General features: G+C 41.9%; 1 protein-coding gene across 8 annotated transcripts in view; it reads right to left on the bottom strand.

Moving 5' to 3' along the window:
* Positions 1 to 4,036: 4,036 nt before the first annotated feature.
* LOC124144829 (protein FAM102A-like) overlaps positions 4,037 to 19,951 on the bottom strand; it is a 70,420-nt gene continuing 54,505 nt past the window's right edge. For 2 of the 8 annotated variants that reach the window (XM_046514417.2, XM_046514420.2), the window contains exons 6-9: positions 18,969 to 19,031; positions 10,435 to 10,495; positions 6,861 to 6,978; positions 4,037 to 5,767 (exon numbers count right to left, since the gene is read on the bottom strand). In XM_046514417.2, coding sequence (XP_046370373.1) covers positions 5,712 to 5,767; positions 6,861 to 6,978; positions 10,435 to 10,495; positions 18,969 to 19,031 — 298 coding nt within the window. In that variant the 3' untranslated portion in view covers positions 4,037 to 5,711. The remainder of the gene's footprint in view (positions 5,768 to 6,860; positions 6,979 to 10,434; positions 10,496 to 18,968; positions 19,032 to 19,951) is intronic. The other 6 variants (XM_046514418.2, XM_046514422.2, XM_046514419.2 and 3 more) reach the window with 3 other exon arrangements.

Genomic DNA, 19,951 nt, shown 5'->3' with positions numbered 1-19,951 from the left:
TGAACACAACATTGTGTTACATTGTCTAGACCCTGGATATGAACACAACATTGTGTTACATTGTCTAGACCCTGGACATGAACACAGCCTTGTGTTACATTGTCTAGACTCTGGATATGAACACAGCCTTGTGCTACATTGTCAAGCATCATGTTGCATATGAAGACAACACTGTTACACCTTTTGAAAGATCCAGGCATAACATGCTATAAGCATCACACAGGTAAAGCACTAATACAACTATTATGCACTGGGGCACCTCTGTGCTGTCACTATATCATTCCACTACCAAACAATGTGGTATTCTTTGCAGTTACCTTAACACAAAACATGGTAAAACAAAACTCATATATATCTGGGGACCTCGAGGTTAATTTTGCACTATCGCATTCACATCTTGGCCCCCTTAATCTTCAATTCTACCAATGACAGAAAACCCCTTGACTTTCGAGCGTAATTTCAAACACCGATCTTCATACCAAGCACAGAGTTGTAAATATTCAGGAATATATACAGTGACTAGGTTGATACGAGTATGATCATCATGGCAAGTGTTTTGTCTCTGTCAATGAGGCCTTGAGGCTGTGAACGATAGCAGTATAACTAAAAATATGAGCATCTAAGAGGAAAGTGTCAGCATGATCAGCGATGTAATGTAAAGAGGGATCTATAGACAGCAAACACTGCCGTAGAGTAAGAACGAAGGGGGGTAACTCTTGATGAACACACATCGCGCCAAAGATAGACACCTATTTTCAGAAAATGACCAATGACCTAAAGAATACACCCCACATCCTTTGTTTCATATGTGTCTAAGTCAACCCTCATCCTTCTAATTAATTACACTGTATCGACGCATATATATGTCAACACACAAATGTCAAGTTACTTTATATAATATCTACAACCAACAATAATATAATTTTATAGAAGTTTGAGCTAGGGTTGAACACTAAGTGAATATGTGATTGGATAGGATTTTGTGATACTACACAAGGTATCACTAGATTATGAGACCTGAGATGACAATATTCTTATCTACAAGGTAAATAACACAAATTCAGTTTGAAGTCTTCGATCTTTTTTCTCCTAGAGAGAGGAGAATTCAATGATATTATAATAAATATATCTCTTTTCCATGACACTATAATAACTATACATTCTTGTAGTTTTCATCACACAAAAATGAAGAAACATTTTATGAAATATTAAGATAAGGCAGAAAAAAAAAATAGTCTTGGTTCTCAGGCACAGCCTGCATCATCACGTTCGCTGCACGTTTCATTTTTATTTCCATTTTAAAAAAAATAAAAAATCCTTAAATATTCTATACCGTACTGTAATCCAGTATTTCACTCATCAAGGAATACATTTATGTAGGGAGGCCCTTTCCCAGGCTGCTTATTGATTACACAACTGTTTATTGGTAACATACTAGTTTGACCCTCCGCCCCGCCCGCCCAAAAAAGGAAAAAAAAAACACCGCACGCCTGCACTATATTTTCATAAAACATTGCCTGAGAACCAATTCTTTTATTTTTTTAAGCCTAACATATCTGAAATTACTTGGCAAAGAGTAAGTGCGATCCAACAGAGTTTCTTTACGCAATGGACAATGTAAAGATGTAAGTATAGACAGTTGAGAAAGGGTGCCGACTGGCTGTTGCTAAAATACTTCGGCAAAAAATGAAATGGCCAGCAGCAAGGTCAAGGTAAGAAGCACAAAGGTCAGAACATGTACACAACATGGAGCTATCACACAGTATCACAAAACATGGAGAAATAAACTGAGGGATTCAGGCAACAGACTTGAATGTTCAATGAAAGAAATTACAAGTGTAGTAGAAGCTTCGTACTACAAACAAAGAAAGATGTCAAATATCTTCCGAAAACATGCAACAAAGTATAGTTATTGCTTTCCAACTGAACTACGGTAACTGAACTTACACAACACTCATAACATAATATTGCTATTGCTTCAAAGCATGTAAGCTGGTGACTATATGAAAATATATATACTTTCTAGACGTTAACTAGTTCACTGTAACTATGGTAACTGGAGAACAATGTCTTTATGTTCTACTACCAAACAATGTCCCAATAGAACAGTGGTATTCAAGATGTAGGCTGGTGTGTTGTGTCCAACGTTTCATGAGAGGTATGTTTTCAAAATTTTGAATGGAAAATTACCTGGTTGCTGTGAATGATTTTGATCAAGGCACATTTATGACCCAGCATGATAACAACATGCCCTGCTACTGACGCAATAAAAATGATAATTACGCACCATGTCAGCATCATTAATAATACTTTACTTCCATGGATATGTATTTCAGATACATTTTTCATCTTCAAGGAAACATCATAATACACTCATGGAGAAAAATGTGCACATCAACGTATTTCAGTTTTAAGCATGAAGTGATGGTCAATTGTCAATAAATTCTATGAGGTCATACCCCGAGGGTGAGGTCAGGAGGGTGAAATGGGGTTTAACATCGCGTTCAAGGTTATTGCACTTACATAGTGAGGTGAAATTGGGTTTAACGTCGCGTCCAAGATTATTGCACTTATATAGCAACGTGCATGCACGTGTATGTGTGGCTGCTTGTACTAGTCCGGACTGATGCCGATTTATAGTGCTAGCACACTGAGATACCATGCCACAGTTTAACATGAATACCCCACACAGACACAGTATACTGACTCCGAGCCGACCAGTCCTTGTTTTAGCCCCTTTATGTCGAGCGCCAGACAGGGTAACAACAAGTACCATCTTTTAACATCTTTTGGTATGACGCGGCCGGGGATCGAACCCCGGACCTTCCGCTCTCCGGGCGGACGCTCTACCACAAGACCATGGAGGCGGCCGCACTTACATAGTGACGTGCATGTATGAGTGTGTGTGGCTGCTTGTGCTAGTCCTGACTAATGCCAATGTTACAGTGCTAACCCACTGAGAGATACCATGTTGTAGTTTAACATGAATACCCCACTCAGACACAGCATACTGACTCCGAGCCGACCAGTCCTTGTTTTAGCCCCTGAATGCCAAGTGCGAGGCAGGGTAACAACAAGTACCATCTTTTAACGTCATTTGGTAGGACGCGGCCAGGACCCCCGAATTTCCATAGCAATACAACATTGTGATGAGCCAAGAAATGTGAGAGGGTAGTGGGTGGATTCGGCACTTGACACATTTCAATTATTATTATTATTATTATTGACGATAGGTTGATTGGAACCAAAACACGAGAGAGTTGTGTCCGGATGGCAAGAACACACCAGCAGCCATCCTTAAGAAGCAATGTCAAAGTAGAACACTGTTGTACAGTAGAACATAAAGTAGAACACTGTTGTACAGTAGAACATAAAGTAGAACAATGTTGACAAAGTAGAACACTACCATCACTGCTATAAAACCAAAGTGCTATCTAAAGCTCCGTGATAATGCCATTTCTTACCAGTCAACAGTCTCAGGCACTTCAGGAAATATACTGTTAACACAGTCACAGTGTCAGTTAATAGGGAATATGAGAAGACTTGTTCTGTTAGTGTTTAATGGCAACTATTGTTGTTATGGTGATTGCTGTATCGGAAACAGTGAATACACACCCATATCACAGTCATCACTCTTTGGTGCTATATCTCGACAGCAGTTCAGTAGTCAACTTAAGAGTTAATGTAAACGACATGAAAAATCTTTTGTGAAAAAGCATATTCTTGCGATCTTTTCACAGTATGTGACATATTGCTGAGAAACATAACACACTGACATAGCAAATGACACAAGCTAAGTTACACGAACAAAATGTCATCCAACTTGAAACTGTCTGCCCCATACATACTTGTTGGACTCTGTAACATTGGAGTCTTACATACTTGACCACATTAGTGTGAGTGAGTGAGTTGGGTTTAACGCCGCTTTGAATGGTATTCCAGTTACATCACGGCGTGTCAGCTTAATGTGGGACGAAAGCCCGAAGTGATGCAGGTCTCAGACATTTACCACTTCGGTGAAACCAACGAGCATGGGTATGGTGCTGACAAACCTAGAAACATGATCGGGGCGAACCAGGATTCGAACCAACAATCATGGGGTTCTGGCGTGCACAAGGGACGCAACTCTGCACAATGAATCGCAGTGCCTTAGACAACTTGGGCACCCGTGGCCCCTGACCACATTAGTGCCATGCTCTGAAACTGTATCTGGGTCAGGCCTCGGTGGCTGACACACACCTTATTTTAGGCTAAGGGGTTGAGATGGTTTTTAAAAAATATTCCGTTCCTGAAATTCTAAAAGAATTTTTTTTCCATATGTTTTACATCACGGGTGAGCCAAGCCAGTAGAGTGTCATTACTACACCATATTATTGAGATTGCTCCCGGATGAAATAATGACATTGTTCTATATAAGGAGTTTAAGGGTTAGATCTAATGAGGTTTGACTCATCAAGAGATTAATCTAGGATTTCAATCAACTGCCCGTGTCAGGCAAAAGGGAAAAGGCATTGTTAGTTTGAGATATTTTTAAGCTATTATTTTCTTAAATTTTAGCAATGCATTGAATCCAATAATGAAAAGTATCTTCCTCTTTATCAGCATACAAGTCACACTTAAAAGATATAGCACTAGTCATAATTATGCTAACCTGAATTATATTTAATTCCAAGTTGGGAAATTTAACTTTAATTCAACTACTTATTTGAAGTAGGCCGGGTTGGACATCTGAAACGCCTCGATGTTGTCTGACAAAGTATACCGTTGGAGAAAAAATTATTTTCTCAATCACATTTCAATGTTACTGTTCAAAAAATCAAACTGAATATGGAACATGGCGAACTAACGGATCAGAGACCATCGGCGCTAGCATATGCAGCAGACAGTAACAGATATAAACATTGTCAACACTTCACGGTTCTGCATACATACGTTCCTCCATCACCTTTAAAAACAATGGCCGCTTTGAACTGTAGTTGCTATTTTTAACCATTAATCAAGTCATGATCTGGCTCCAATGATAGGAAAACCAGTGCTCTGACCTATGAGAGCTCAGATAACAACGGCAATATTTCTCATGAAACATGCACTACAGCCATGCAGCCATGAACTGTGTCAACAGCATTAGAAACTAACAGTTTTAGTCCCCAAGTCCTTATTATGTTAACATAAAGCAAAACCCTTAAAAATGGCAAATTTCTACTAGTCCTTATGATACCTTAACTATTGGGCACTTTGGCAAGGACAATAAGACTAGTGCCAATTTCTAATGTTGGTGTCAATATCAGGCAACGGTTCTCACAAAATTCAGTGTACAAAGAGCTTGTTTGACTTCAATGGGCTACAGTTACACAAGTCTCTATTTCAACGCTCGACTTGAACTAGACCCACATCTCTACTACCCTGCATTTCGGCATCCATGGGTATTGAAGTATCCACAATGAGAGAACATATGCTGACATGAAAACATCACAGAACACCCTCATACAGAGATGGATTTCAGTTATAAAATAAGACAGTTGTAAAAAATATCCACATTGTAAAATGCCATCTTCCTAGCTTGTTCCCCGGTATATACAAAGTCTGAAGTGTTAAAATGCCATCTGGATGGGGATGAGGTCTTCACAATGGCAGCGATATCGTTGCTTGAAGGTCAATGCATGAAGTTACCAATCTGGCGAGAAGGGAGACAATTCACATTGGGAGTTTTGTCACCAGAGGGCAGTGGTTCCATCTTTCCCAACTATCAGCTGAAGACCTTGTGAAGCTGAAAGTGGGAAAAACAAGGGGTTGAGTTTGGGCTACATCTGCTCTGAACAGTAGTGATGCAGGTCCTAGACGCTTACCGCATCAATGAACTTCACATGCATGATGCTGACAAACCTTGAGACGTACAATCTCATTAAAATCAGATCTTAGTTCTCGCTGCCGCTAAACAAAGAACTGAGGACATCCCATTACGGGTCACGTCAGACCGACTTTTCGCGAAATCTGACCGACTACACTTCGAAACATATTTTGACAAATTCTCGCTTAAAAATTTGAAACCTGAACAAAAGGCCATTCTCGAATGGATAATATATGGTCTAGATTGTATAGATTCAGTCGTTAAGCCCGTAACTATGGTTCGGAATACCCAGTTTTAAAGTTTTCGAGGCTGCATGATGAGCTATCCCATTCCGACTGTCACTTTCATGATCTGGTAAGTGACACTATGATTAGACAGATGAAAGGTCGTTCTGACGTGACCCCAAATGGGATGTCCTCAGATCTTTGTTTAGCGGTAGTGAGAACTAAGATCTGATTTTAATGAGATTGTGAGAGGTAATGAGGGAGAATCTCGGATTTGAATCCACCATGATAAGTCTCCGGTACAAATGAGGGAAGCAACTCTGCACAGTGAATTGTAGGCCTTAGACAACTGGGTACCCCTTCATGGTGCACCTTCATAAGTGAGTGAGTAGGGCTGTACACCGTTTTTACCATCATTTCAGCAATATCATAATACCACCAGAACAACATTTCACACACTGCTAGCGTTAAAGGTTTACCAAATCAGTACTCAAACACGAAGTGTGTACAAAGTGAGTTTGCTACACCTCACCCATCAATATTCCAGCTATATGACAGCCACGAGTCTGGACCAGACAATCCAGTGATTGATATCATGAGCATCGATCTACATACGATGTATACGATGACATGCATCAACCAAGTCACCGGGCTTGACTTCACACTTAACTCAGCTGCCTCTTACAACAAGCAAAGGTTGCTGGGTACCAATTCTAATTCGGAAATTATGCCCTGCTGCTGGCGTGGATCTCTTACGTAACGAAACAAAAACTGCCTGGATATCCTACATTCTTCATCCTTTTCCACCGGTCCGAGATCTGTCCCCTCGAGAAGTTCATCCACCAGAGCCTCGGCATTCACACGCGTCTGGTCCACCCGCAGCTCCTTCCCAGAGTCCTCTAGTTTCTGTACGGACCAATCAGAGATGAGACTTAGATACTGTTTGATGACAACAGATTTTCAAAAAAACATTTTTTACCTTTATTCTGATGTGACATTTATAGCTTAACACAAATGGAGTTTAATGTTGTGACTAGATTACTGGATTACCATGCCAGGCAGGGTAACAACAAGTACCATCTTTAAACCTATGTTTGCATGACGCGGCCAGGGATAGAACCCCATACCTTCCGCTCTACTACAAGATCACAGAGGCGGTGTCACTCAAGACATTTATAACCCTAATATTGACTCTGAATCTAGAAGTTTTATCTTTTTAACTGTAAAGAGTGAGTGAGTGAGTTGGGTTTAACGCCGCTTTTAACAGTATTACAGTTATATCACGGTGTGTCAGCTTAATGTTTGGAGGAAAGCCCGAAGTGATGCAGGTCTCAGACGTTTACCACTTCGGTGAAACCCACGAGCATGGGTATGGTGCTGACAAACCTAGAAACATAATCGGGTCGAACCTGGATTCAAACCCACAATCACAGGTTTGCTGCGCCTTAGACAACTGGGCAACCCGTGCCCCTGAATTGGAAAGAATCAATAATTCATTACATACTTTCTAATCTGTAACTAAGTCACAATCTAAACATATGGTAGAAACATTTGGATATTTGCTTGTTTAGAATTATAGAGCCCTCAATACATTTGCAAATCAGTAGATAAATTGATAATAATAATGATCTAAATACTTTGACCAAATGGCATGAAAAAGTAAATGCATCATTTACAGCTTTGTAACTAATGCATGAAAATAATACACTAAATTCAAAAAAGAAAAGATTGTGCTTTAAAGAAACAGTGAAAAACATCTTCTATGAGACAAAAGAGTGTAAAAATAACGTAATGTAGCTGCGTATATGAAGCACTCAACAAACATATACTCCAGAGCTAAACTGGTGCAGAAATGTTAACAAGTCATCTGACAGAAAACATATGAAGTAAACATTTCCTTTTCTTCAGAACTGACCATATAAATAAGAGTGACATATTATCTTGATCTGCAAACTTAAGACTTGTTTAGCAAGTGTTAGGGAATCAGCAATATGGAAACTTTGAAGCAATTAGCACATATTCAAGTCAGTATCAGTGGTCGAAAGTGGGAGCACCACATCATGAGGGCTGCAAGTTACGGTGATGCGGAGGCTATACATGGCCCTTTAACATTGAGTATAGGTAGCTACAACAAAGCCAAAATAATAGGGTGATATAGGGTTAATATTACTATATGAGGCCATAGGACACTGCACTGTGGCCATCAGAAACAATTTGGTTACCTATAGCTGCAAAACTAAGGTAGTCTAGAATAGTCCCAATACCAATTAGTAAGGCAGCATTTTCTAGGATTACTGGTATACAAAAAATACATGAATTTAACTAAAGGTCAATAGTAAGCAATAATAGTCAAATGTTACAAATAAAGAATTAATAGTTAAAAGTTAAATTAAACATCAAAATTTGCATATGAATAATGGGTTTGTTTGTTTGTTTGTTTGTTGTTTCACTCCTCAGCAATATTCCAGCTGTACAACAGAGGCCATTAAATAATCAAATCTGGACCAGACAATCCAGGGATTGATATTGGAGCAGCAATCCACGTTTGGATTACGATGGCACACAATCGAGTTTAATCATTCATTTGCAAATAATGACTGTTATTAGTACCATTTAAAACTTTTTTAATAACATTTGACTCTTGCTGCGTTCATAGTAACATTTAATACTTTATTAGTAACATTTGACAATTATTGCGTACTGGTGACCTTTATTTCAATAGATGTATTGCTTGGCCAAATGGCCGCCATATACTAGTCTTCTGTTTTACTGGTCTCAGTGCAACACGCTCATGTTAACTACTGACCATTTTTACTGTGATATATATATGGCCTGTTACCATGGTTACATAGAAAAAAGAGTGCTATATACATATAGAGAGAGTGTCACATCAGATTAAGCAGAACAATAAATAGAGACACCCATGATCAACAACACCGAGAAGCAAAGTATTATACCTCCACCAGGGGGCGAGGACCCTGAAGGTCACATCCCATAACCCCCATCCCCTTGCTGACTTTCCATGTCATAACTCCCCACCCTGACTGTGACCCCCACTATCATGATCCACCCCATTGTGACCCCCATCCCATTGTGACCCCCCAATACCATGACCCCCTATATCATGACCCAACCCTTTTATGACCCCCAATATCATGATCCCATCCCACTGCGACCCCCCAATATCATGACCCCACCCCATTGTGACCGCCTATATGTTGATCCCATCCCACTGCGACCCCCCGATACCATGACCCCCTATATCATGACCCAATCCCATTGTGACCGCCTATATCAAGATCCAATCCCACTGCAACCCCCCAATATCATGACCCCCTATATCATGACCCAACTCCATTGCGACCCCCAATATCATGACCCCACCCCATTGTGACCGCCTATATCTTGATCCATCCCACTGCGACCCCCCAATATCATGACCCCCTATATCATGACCCCACCCCATTGTGACCGCCTATATCAAGATCCCATCCCACTGCGACCCCCCAATATCATGACCCCCTATATTATGACCAACCCCATTGTGACCCCCAATATGACCCCACCCCATTGTGACCGCCTATATCATGATCCCATCCCACTGCGACCCCCCGATACCATGACCCCCTATATCATGACCCAACCCAATTGCGACCGCCTATATCATGATCCCATCCCACTGCGACCCCCCAATATCATGACCCCCTATATCATGACCCAACCCCATTGTGACCCCCAATATGACCCCACCCCATTGTGACCGCCTATATCATGATCCCATCCCACCCCCCGATACCATGACCCCCTATATCATGACCCAACCCCATTGCGACCGCCTATATCATGATCCCATCCCACTGCGACCCCCCAATATCATGACCCCCTATATTATGACCCAACCCCATTGTGACCCCAATATGACCCCACCCCATTGTGACCGCCTATATCATGATCCCATCCCACTGCGACCCCCTGATACCATGACCCCCTATATCATGACCCAACCCCAGTGCGACCGCCTATATCATGATCCCATCCCACTGCAACCCCCCAATATCATGACCCCCATATCAAGATCCCATCCCACTGTGACCCCAATATCATGACCCCACCCCATTGCAACCCCCTTTATCAAGATCCCATCCCACTGCGACCCCCCAATATCATGGCCCCACCCCATTGTGACCGCCTATATCATGATCCCATCCCACTGCGACCCCCCGATACCATAACCCAAACCGATGTTGACCCCCAATACCATGACCCCACCCAATGGTGACCCCGAACCATGACCCCACCCGATGGTGACCCCTAACCCATTCCAGGTGTAAGTAGCGCAGAGAGAGAAGAAAGTGGTATTACATGCTGACTCACTCTCCGCCGCTCCGCTTTCCACTCTAGCGATGACCCCGTGCTCGGAGTTCTGAAACAGTCAAACATCACAATCATACACATAGTCGGATATGCCCAACTCAGTCACAATATAGTAGTAATCAATCACCACTATGTCCTAATCACACCGAGTATTAACAAAGATTAATGTACACAACCCAGGTAATTCTGTGTAAATGTTTTCCTCGTTTCGTACAGTTTACAGTCAAGTTCATTACCACTGAGGACTGTGTTAGGTACTGTGTTTTCTTCTATAGTAATTTATTTCCCTATTAACTCACTCAATATAATCCCCACAGCTTTTGTCAGCTGTACAGATCAAATTTATGACTGCAATAATTCAAGCTATTCCTTCATCAATGAACACATATATGTCAAAAAAAAGTTATAAAGGCCAGGCTTTTTTTTATTTTTAAGATTAAGGATTTTTCAGTCCAGGGTTGGAGGAAGGAAAAGAAAAAAAAGAAAAAAAAGAAGCCAGATGCATTTTTTTTAATGCAGAATGCCTCTGGCCTACTTTATGAACATATTCTGTGCTCAAAAGATCTGTGACGATAAAGCCCCTTGTAACAATAAACATTCTACCACTTACAACACGGACAATTGTCAAGGGAGGCTATTCATGTTTGGCTTTGATTATGTATCTCTTTTCTAGTTTACAACGGTAAATTCATATGTTTTTTATCAAAAGGTGATGATAACAAATAAAATAACTGACTACGTGGCTATCGGCGGGGGGAAAAGATATGGAAATCTGATATATTTTTTTTACATTTTCTCAAAAATTAGAGTCGGCCAGTCCGTAATCCGAAAAACATAAAACGCCTGGCCTAACAAAGATATTGTACCATCTTGAAACAATTCATTGAAAACTTTGATATAATTATATTCAAGCTATATGACAGCGGTCTGTAAATAATGGAACTTGTCCAGACAATCCAGTGACTTATATTATGAGCCATGCCATCAGGGTTCGATGACAATCATCGAAGTCACCGAGTCTGACCCCCTGATCCATTTGGTCACTGGCAGCATAGGCTACAAGGGGTACTTCATTATGAATTCAAAATGACTCAACGACTCATCACCAATAAACAAGCCACATTCCATACATACGGCAACACAGTAACAACAGACCTGCCATTTGTTTACTTTACTGTGCATTATTTACATTACTTTACTCCATACCAAGTAAACCCTCGAATATTGTCATGCTCCAACTTGGCAATGCATTCCTTTAATAAGGTTATTCATGTCTTGTATACTTCATGACATATGAAAAATCATGTTAAACAGTTGCCATGGAAACTGAGCATGCATCATCTTCTCCCACAATGCACGTGCATTCTGATGATTGAGATATTTTTGTATGAACAAGTTACAGGTCAGTGCATTGGCGTGATGATGTTTTGGCTGCCCTTATCTTCAATGAGCTGTATACCCCCTTCATATGATGGGAGCATAGAAGACAGCAATCAGTGTACTTCCCTCAGTACCAGTTCTGGGCCTACATAAAACTCCATGTCATGTCAGTCCTGTGAGTGAGTGAGTTGTGTTTAACACCACTTAACAGTATTTCAGTTGTATCACGGCGTGTCAGCTTGATGTTAAAGGAAAGCCTGCAGTGATGTTGGACTAGGATGTTTACCACTATGGGTATGGTGCTGACAGACCTAGAAACATAATCAGGGTGAACTGGAGTGAGTGTGAGTGAGTGAGTTGAGTTTAACGCCGCTTTTAACAGTATTACAGTTATATCACGGCATGGTAGCTTAATGTGGGAGGAAAGCCCGAAGTGATGCAGGTATCAGACATTTACAACTTCGGTGAAAGCCACGAGCACGGGTATGGTGCTGACAAACCTAGAAACATAATCGGGGCGAACCGGAATTGGAACCCACAATCATAGGTTTCTGGCGTGCCCAAGGGACGCAACACTGCACAGCAAATCGCGGCGCCGTAGATGACTGGGCCACCCGTGCCCCTAGGGTAAACTGGAACTTGAAACCATGATCATAGGTTCCTTGCACGCCTAAGGGACACAACTCTGCACAGTGAACAAAGGCGCCTTAGTGATGCAGGTCCTAGATGTTTACCACTTGGCGAAACCCATGAGCTGACAAATCCAGAAACATTATCAGTTGAATCTGGAATTCGAACCTACAGTCCCAGTATATTATATCAGGATACATCTGTCAATACAGTGAGTGAGGTTTCAGCAATATTTCAGCAAATTTCACAGTGGGGGACACCACAAATTGGCTTCACACATTGTACCCTTGTGGGGAATCAAACCCAGGCCTTGACTGACAAGTGAAAGCCATACCACTACCATACCAAAGCGATGTTTTACAAACATCAAATACCATCTTGTCAACAGATTTTTAATGTTACCATGGATACCCTGAGGTGAGTTACTATGTTTGTTCGTTTATTGTTTAAAGCCACACTCAGCAATGTTCCATCTTTATGACGGTACTATGAAACTATTCAATGCTGAGTAGCTTACATGTAATATCTATTGCTATAAACACTGGTACTACCCTTGTCTAGGATGAAGCACAAAGTTATTCAGGAAATGAAAAATGAAAGTCTAACTAGGAGGGGTGTGATGTAAGCAAGCAATCAATACAACACAATGCCCTATTTAACATGTTTGAATAATTGTTGTTTTGGTTATTTTCTTCTACAAAATTCTGGGCTAGTCCCTCCTTACAGCAAGAGTGAGTGAGTGAGTATGGTTTAATGCCGCTTTTAGCAATATTCCAGCAATATCACAGCAGGGGACACCAGAAATGGGCTTCACACATTGTACCCATGTCAGGAATCGAACCCGGGTCTTCGGCGTGACGAGCGAACGCTTTAACCAGTAGGCTACTCGACCGCCCCCTTACAGCAAGAAGTATTCTAGTGTAGCTATATTGTGTAAATTCATCAAGGGCTGGCACTAATTCAGATGGAGTTAGAATGAGTGAGCGAGTTGGGTTTAATGAACAGCTTACTGTGGGATGAAAGCCCGAAGTGATGCAGGTCTCAGACGTTTACCACCTTGGGGAAACCCTCAAGCACAGGTATGGTGCTGACAAACCTAGAAACATATTAGGGCGAACCGGGATTCAAACCCACGATTTTAGATTTCTTGCGTGCACAAGGGAAGCAACTCTGCAAAGTGAATTGCACCCGCACCCCCAGATGGAGCTAGGACTACAGTTATTAGACATCAGCATCAGTTTGGAACACATCATTCTCCACAGTGTCCTATGCAAAGTCAGCATTATTTAAGATTTCTGAACCAATGTCACTAATTTATGCAAGTATGTGTACTGTTAATTGTTGTGAACACATCACACAAAAGAGGTGCAGAAACATCACACGTGATGTCAGGAGTTTCTTAATGATGTTATGCAGCACCATAGTGAAAGACGTTAGGAGTGAGTGAGTGAGTATGGTTTTACGCCGCTTTTAGCAATATTCCAGCAATATCACGGCGGGGGCTTCACACATTGTACCCATGTCGGGAATTGAACCCAGGTCTTTGGCATGACGAGCGAACGCTTTAACCACTAGGCTACCCAACCACCCCGAAAGACGTTAGGAAGATACAGCCAGGTCAGATCTGCATTGCTCCAAACTTGCAGGTCAATTAGTCTGAGACAAGCAAAATTCAGCATGGGCTAGTGTCATTTCCTTGTGGACTACCCCTTGTGCCATAAGGTAGATGGCAACTAAAAGGTTATATCCTTGTGTTACCGGTTTTCGAGACCCTTAGAAGTATTTCTGATTACATGTCTAATAACAATTCCACTGCAATTACGTCTTACCTTGGAGAACATTCATTTCTGTTAACACTTGAATGGTCAAATGACCATGTCTTGTTAATTTTATAGCAAAAATGCCCCGCCAAGGGAGACAAGTCGATCACGTGCCATCTTGTTACCATCACATGATTTCAAGCCCCTTCATTACAGTTAAGTTAAAATAGATACACAACATGGTCAGTCACATGACATAACAGACAGGAAGTTTACTAGATAAACACTTAGTCTCTGAAATTATATACTTTTGATAGAAACAAATAACCTGATTTAAATTGAAAAGGATCCCCGGTGAGATGAAAATTTAGACTTTCTTTTGCATTACAGAAAAGGCTGGGTGAAAGGGAAAATAACATGGTTCGGGGACTGTGAGTTTACAAACAGCAGCTGATACATCATCGGTGCATACGATGGTTCTGATGCAAAATTATCATCAGATCAAGTTTGATTAAAATGTGCATGAGTGGAAAAGCAAGTCTTGGGGGAAGTTTTCATTACTTCTTGAACATCTTTCGTGTAGCTTAATTCATAACACAACTCCAGCAGCAAGAGGCGACACTTTGTCGTCAGTGGGCCTTGAAGTGTCTACCTTGATTACGTCATTAAGCGCTAGGTTACGTATTGTTTAGGGGCAAGGCTCGAAATCATGTGACTGGGTACATGTCATGTACCGGTAACCTCAATGCAATTGATGATGACTATCATTTTCTGTTAATCTGTCCATATTTTACCTCTCTTGGAAAACATGTTTCTATTCTATTACACTAATTGCCCTAATAAGCTTAAGTCAAATCAGTTACGTTTGTATAATGGTAAGAATATCTTCTGTGGGAGTTCTGCTTAATTTAGAAAAGCACTAGCTAAGAAAACACTGTTAGTGTAATGACGATTTGTCACATGGCCTATGGCCTTATTACAGAAATAAACTTCTATCTAAAGTCACTATATGGTCTACAGAAGTGAACATGGTGGCTTTAGAGGGTTCGAATAAATCCTTAATGATTTCTTGCTCCAAAGGAAATAGAAACAGCTAAACAACTACTGCTATTGGTTGAGAGGGTTACTGGGCTTGGCGACTACAAGGTGAATATGTTTTGAGAATATATGAAAACACGTAAGCAAGGAGAAGATACTTTGGGTTGGTATGTAGAAATGACATGAAAAGATCATTTTCATATTTCCTGACAAAGCTGGAAAACATTCAATAAAAAATGAATTGGCTGCTAATCACAAACCTACAATTTGTATTTAATATCAATCAAATCACAAAAATAATCCATGAGGCCCTTACCATGCTTAATGACCCTTCTTATGGGTCATAATCCAATCTCATAACAAATATCCCTTTTGGGCCATAACCCTATCTCTTCACATATATCCCTGTGGGTGCTACCTCTATACCATGGCCCTAACTGGCCCTTCTTTTGGGCCATAACCCTATCTCTTCACAAATATCCCCATGGGTGCTACCTCTATACCATGGCCCTAACTGGTCCTTCTTTTGGGTCATAACCCTATCTCTTCACAAATATCCCCATGGGTGCTACCTCTATACCATGGCCCTAACAGGTCCTTCTTTTGGGTCATAACCCTATCTCTTCACAAATATCCCCATGGGTGCTACCTCTATACCATGGCCCTAACTGGCCCTTCTTTTGGGCCATAACCCTATCTCTTCACAAATATCCCCATGGGTGCTACCTCTATACCATGGCCCTAACTGGTCCTTCTTTTGGGTCATAACCCTATCTCTTCACAAATATCCCCATGGGTGCTACCTCTATACCATGGCCCTAACTGGTCCTTCTTTTGGGCCATAACCCTATCTCTTCACAAATATCCCCATGGGTGCTACCTCTATACCTGGGCCCACACAGGCCCTACTTTTGGGCCATAACCCTATCTCTTCACAAATATCCCCATGGGTGCTACCTCTATACCTGGGCCAACAGGCCCTACTTTTGGGCCATAACCCTATCTCTTCACAAATATCCCCATGGGTGCTACCTCTATACCTGGGCCCACACAGGCCCTACTTTTGGGCCATAACCCTATCTCTTCACAAATATCCCCATGGGTGCTACCTCTATACCTGGGCCCACACAGGCCCTACTTTTGGGCCATAACCCTATCTCTTCACAAATATCCCCATGGGTGCTACCTCTATACCTGGGCCCACACAGGCCCTACTTTTGGGCCATAACCCTATCTCTTCACAAATATCCCCATGGGTGCTACCTCTATACCTGGGCCCACACAGGCCCTTCTTTTGGGCCATAACCCTATCTCTTCACAAATATCCCCATGGGTGCTACCTCTATACCTGGGCCCACACAGGCCCTACTTTTGGGCCATAACCCTATCTCTTCACAAATATCCCCATGGGTGCTACCTCTATACCTGGGCCCACACAGGCCCTACTTTTGGGCCATAACCCTATCTCTTCACAAATATCCCCATGGGTGCTACCTCTATACCATGGCCCACACAGGCCCTTCTTTTGGGCCATAACCCTATCTCTTCACAAATATCCCCATGGGTGCTACCTCTATACCATGGCCCTAACTGGCCCTTCTTTTGGGCCATAACCCTATCTCTTCACAAATATCCCCATGGGTGCTACCTCTATACCATGGCCCACACAGGCCCTTCTTTTGGGCCATAACCCTATCTCTTCACAAATATCCCCATGGGTGCTACCTCTATACCTGGGCCCTAACTGGCCCTTCTTTTGGGTCATAACCCTATCTCTTCACAAATATCCCCATGGGTGCTACCTCTATACCATGGCCCACACAGGCCCTACTTTTGGGCCATAACCCTATCTCTTCACAAATATCCCCATGGGTGCTACCTCTATACCATGGCCCACACAGGCCCTTCTTTTTGGCCATAACCCTATCTCTTTACAAATATCCCCATGGGTGCTACCTCTATACCATGGCCCACACAGGCCCTTCTTTTGGGCCATAACCCAATCTCTTCACAAATATCCCTATGGGTGCTACCTCTATACCATGACCCTAACTGGCCCTACTTTTGGGCCATAACCCTATCTCTTCACAAATATCCCCATGGGTGCTACCTCTATACCTGGGCCCACACAGGCCCTTCTTTTGGGCCATAACCCTATCTCTTCACAAATATCCCCATGGGTGCTCCCTCTATACCTGGGCCCTCACAGGCCCTACTTTTGGGCCATAACCCTATCTCTTCACAAATATCCCCATGGGTGCTACCTCTATACCTGGGCCCACACAGGCCCTACTTTTGGGCCATAACCCTATCTCTTCACAAATATCCCCATGGGTGCTACCGCTATACCATGGCCCTAACTGGTCCTTCTTTTGGGTCATAACCCTATCTCTTCACAAATATCCCCATGGGTGCTACCTCTATACCTGGGCCCTCACAGGCCCTACTTTTGGGCCATAACCCTATCTCTTCACAAATATCCCCATGGTTGCTACCTCTACACCTGGGCCCTCACAGGCCCTACTTTTGGGCCATAACCCTATCTCTTCACAAATATCCCCATGGGTGCTACCGCTATACCATGGCCCTCGCAGGCCCTACTTTTGTGCCATAACCCTATCTCTTCACAAATATCCCCATGGGTGCTACCACTATACCATGGCCCTAACTGGTCCTTCTTTTGGGCCATAACCCTATCTCTTCACAAATATCCCCATGGGTGCTACCTCTATACCTGGGCCCACACAGGCCCTTCTTTTGGGCCATAACCCTATCTCTTCACAAATATCCCCATGGGTGCTACCTCTATACCATGGCCCTAACTGGTCCTTCTTTTGGGCCATAACCCTATCTCTTCACAAATATCCCCATGGGTGCTACCTCTATACCTGGGCCCTAACTGGCCCTACTTTTGGGCCATAACCCTATCTCTTCACAAATATCCCCATGGGTGCTACCTCTATACCTGGGCCCTCACAGGCCCTTCTTTTGGGCCATAACCCTATCTCTTCACAAATATCCCCATGGGTGCTACCTCTATACCTGGGCCCTAACTGGCCCTACTTTTGGGCCATAACCCTATCTCTTCACAAATATCCCCATGGGTGCTACCTCTATACCTGGGCCCTCACAGGCCCTTCTTTTGGGCCATAACCCTATCTCTTCACAAATATCCCCATGGGTGCTACCTCTACACCTGGGCCCACACAGGCCCTTCTTTTGGGCCATAACCCTATCTCTTCACAAATATCCCTATGGGTGCTACCTCTATACCTGGGCCCTCACAGGCCCTACTTTTGTGCTAGCATGTGCACTGAAACACTGAAGAACAGAAGAGTTGAAATCCAACGATGTCTTCACGGACACTACAGCTTCAAATACGCCACTTCAAGATATTGTGCCTTGGGTTCTGGTAATATATAGCCGATTCAAGGAATTGACTCATCTCATTAAAATCAGATCTCTAGGGGGTATTCACCTGCAGCATACCTTCACATGGAAAGAATATCATTAATGACTGAGATCAAACTGAAGAAAATGAAAATTTAGTATTGTTATGCAAATGATTTTGGTAGAATTATTCTGATGATCATGATGTATGATTCCACAGCATACACATACATAACTGACAAGCAGAATAAAACCATCACCAGTGCAGGAGAGGCCAAGGCATGGCAAGAATTTGCCGTAAAAAAACAAAAGAAACAAAATTACAGGAAGTTACAACGCTGAAATTTCGGAGTAGACGCTGTATCTGGAAGATGCATTGTTGGCAGGCTGAAGAGGAATATAGCACATTTGACATAACTATTACCATGGTTACTGATTAATTAAAATTAAACATACTCAAATAAATCAACTGGAGTTACAGATATAAAACATGAACAAAAATACCAAACAAAAATAAATAAATTAACATAAATTAGCTTAAATGTTTTAACATGTTAAAAATTGTATGTGATTGCTACTAACTGTAATCAGGTAAAAAATATCATAAAAATACAAATTAATTTGACACAAAAATCAAATTTCTGTCTGATATTGTCAAATGTTTTATATATTTATACATAGATCTAAGACTAGCCATATCATAAAATCCTTCACATGGTCACATTTCTAGACAAAAGAGATCCATATTTTGAAATCTCCGACTACAAAATATGAAACGAAAATGTGAGCAATTGTCACAAGACTGCTGTGATCGGCTACAGGCATCTACTTGCTGTTACTAAGGCAACAAGGCTGATAAATTATCACTCCAATGTTCCACACTACTGTTAACCTGCAGTCACAATTCAAGTACCGTCCGGGTTCAGCTGCCATTATGATCCCCAATCCACTTTCTACGAAGGAAAACTCAAACCTACTAATATTTCTGTTTCCTAAAAGTTACAAATGTGGTATTTTACCCATGATATTGGCGAAAATATTTTCACATAAATCTCACTGAAGATTTTACTTTTTGCTTCATGCTGATTGGCTAATCCATGCCAAGTGTCCCCCATTCAGCTAGGTCACACAAGGTTGATACACTTGTGACATTGTTGGTTATATTAACCAATGGGATGGGACTATCAAATTTCACATCTGTCCTGAAACCTAGATGACATCTTCTTCATCCCAACAATGCTGAGGGAGATTTGACAAGTCAAAGGGTAAAATAATTGATCATCTGCTAAGCCTGTCAGTACTAAGTA

This window comes from Haliotis rufescens, unplaced genomic scaffold (genome assembly GCF_023055435.1).
Source record: "Haliotis rufescens isolate VD_foot unplaced genomic scaffold, xgHalRufe1.0.p SCAF_8, whole genome shotgun sequence".
Classification (NCBI taxonomy): Eukaryota; Metazoa; Mollusca; class Gastropoda; order Lepetellida; family Haliotidae; genus Haliotis; species Haliotis rufescens.
The sequence above is the reverse complement of the archived record's forward strand: the minus strand, read 5'-3'. Positions and strand labels throughout refer to the sequence as shown.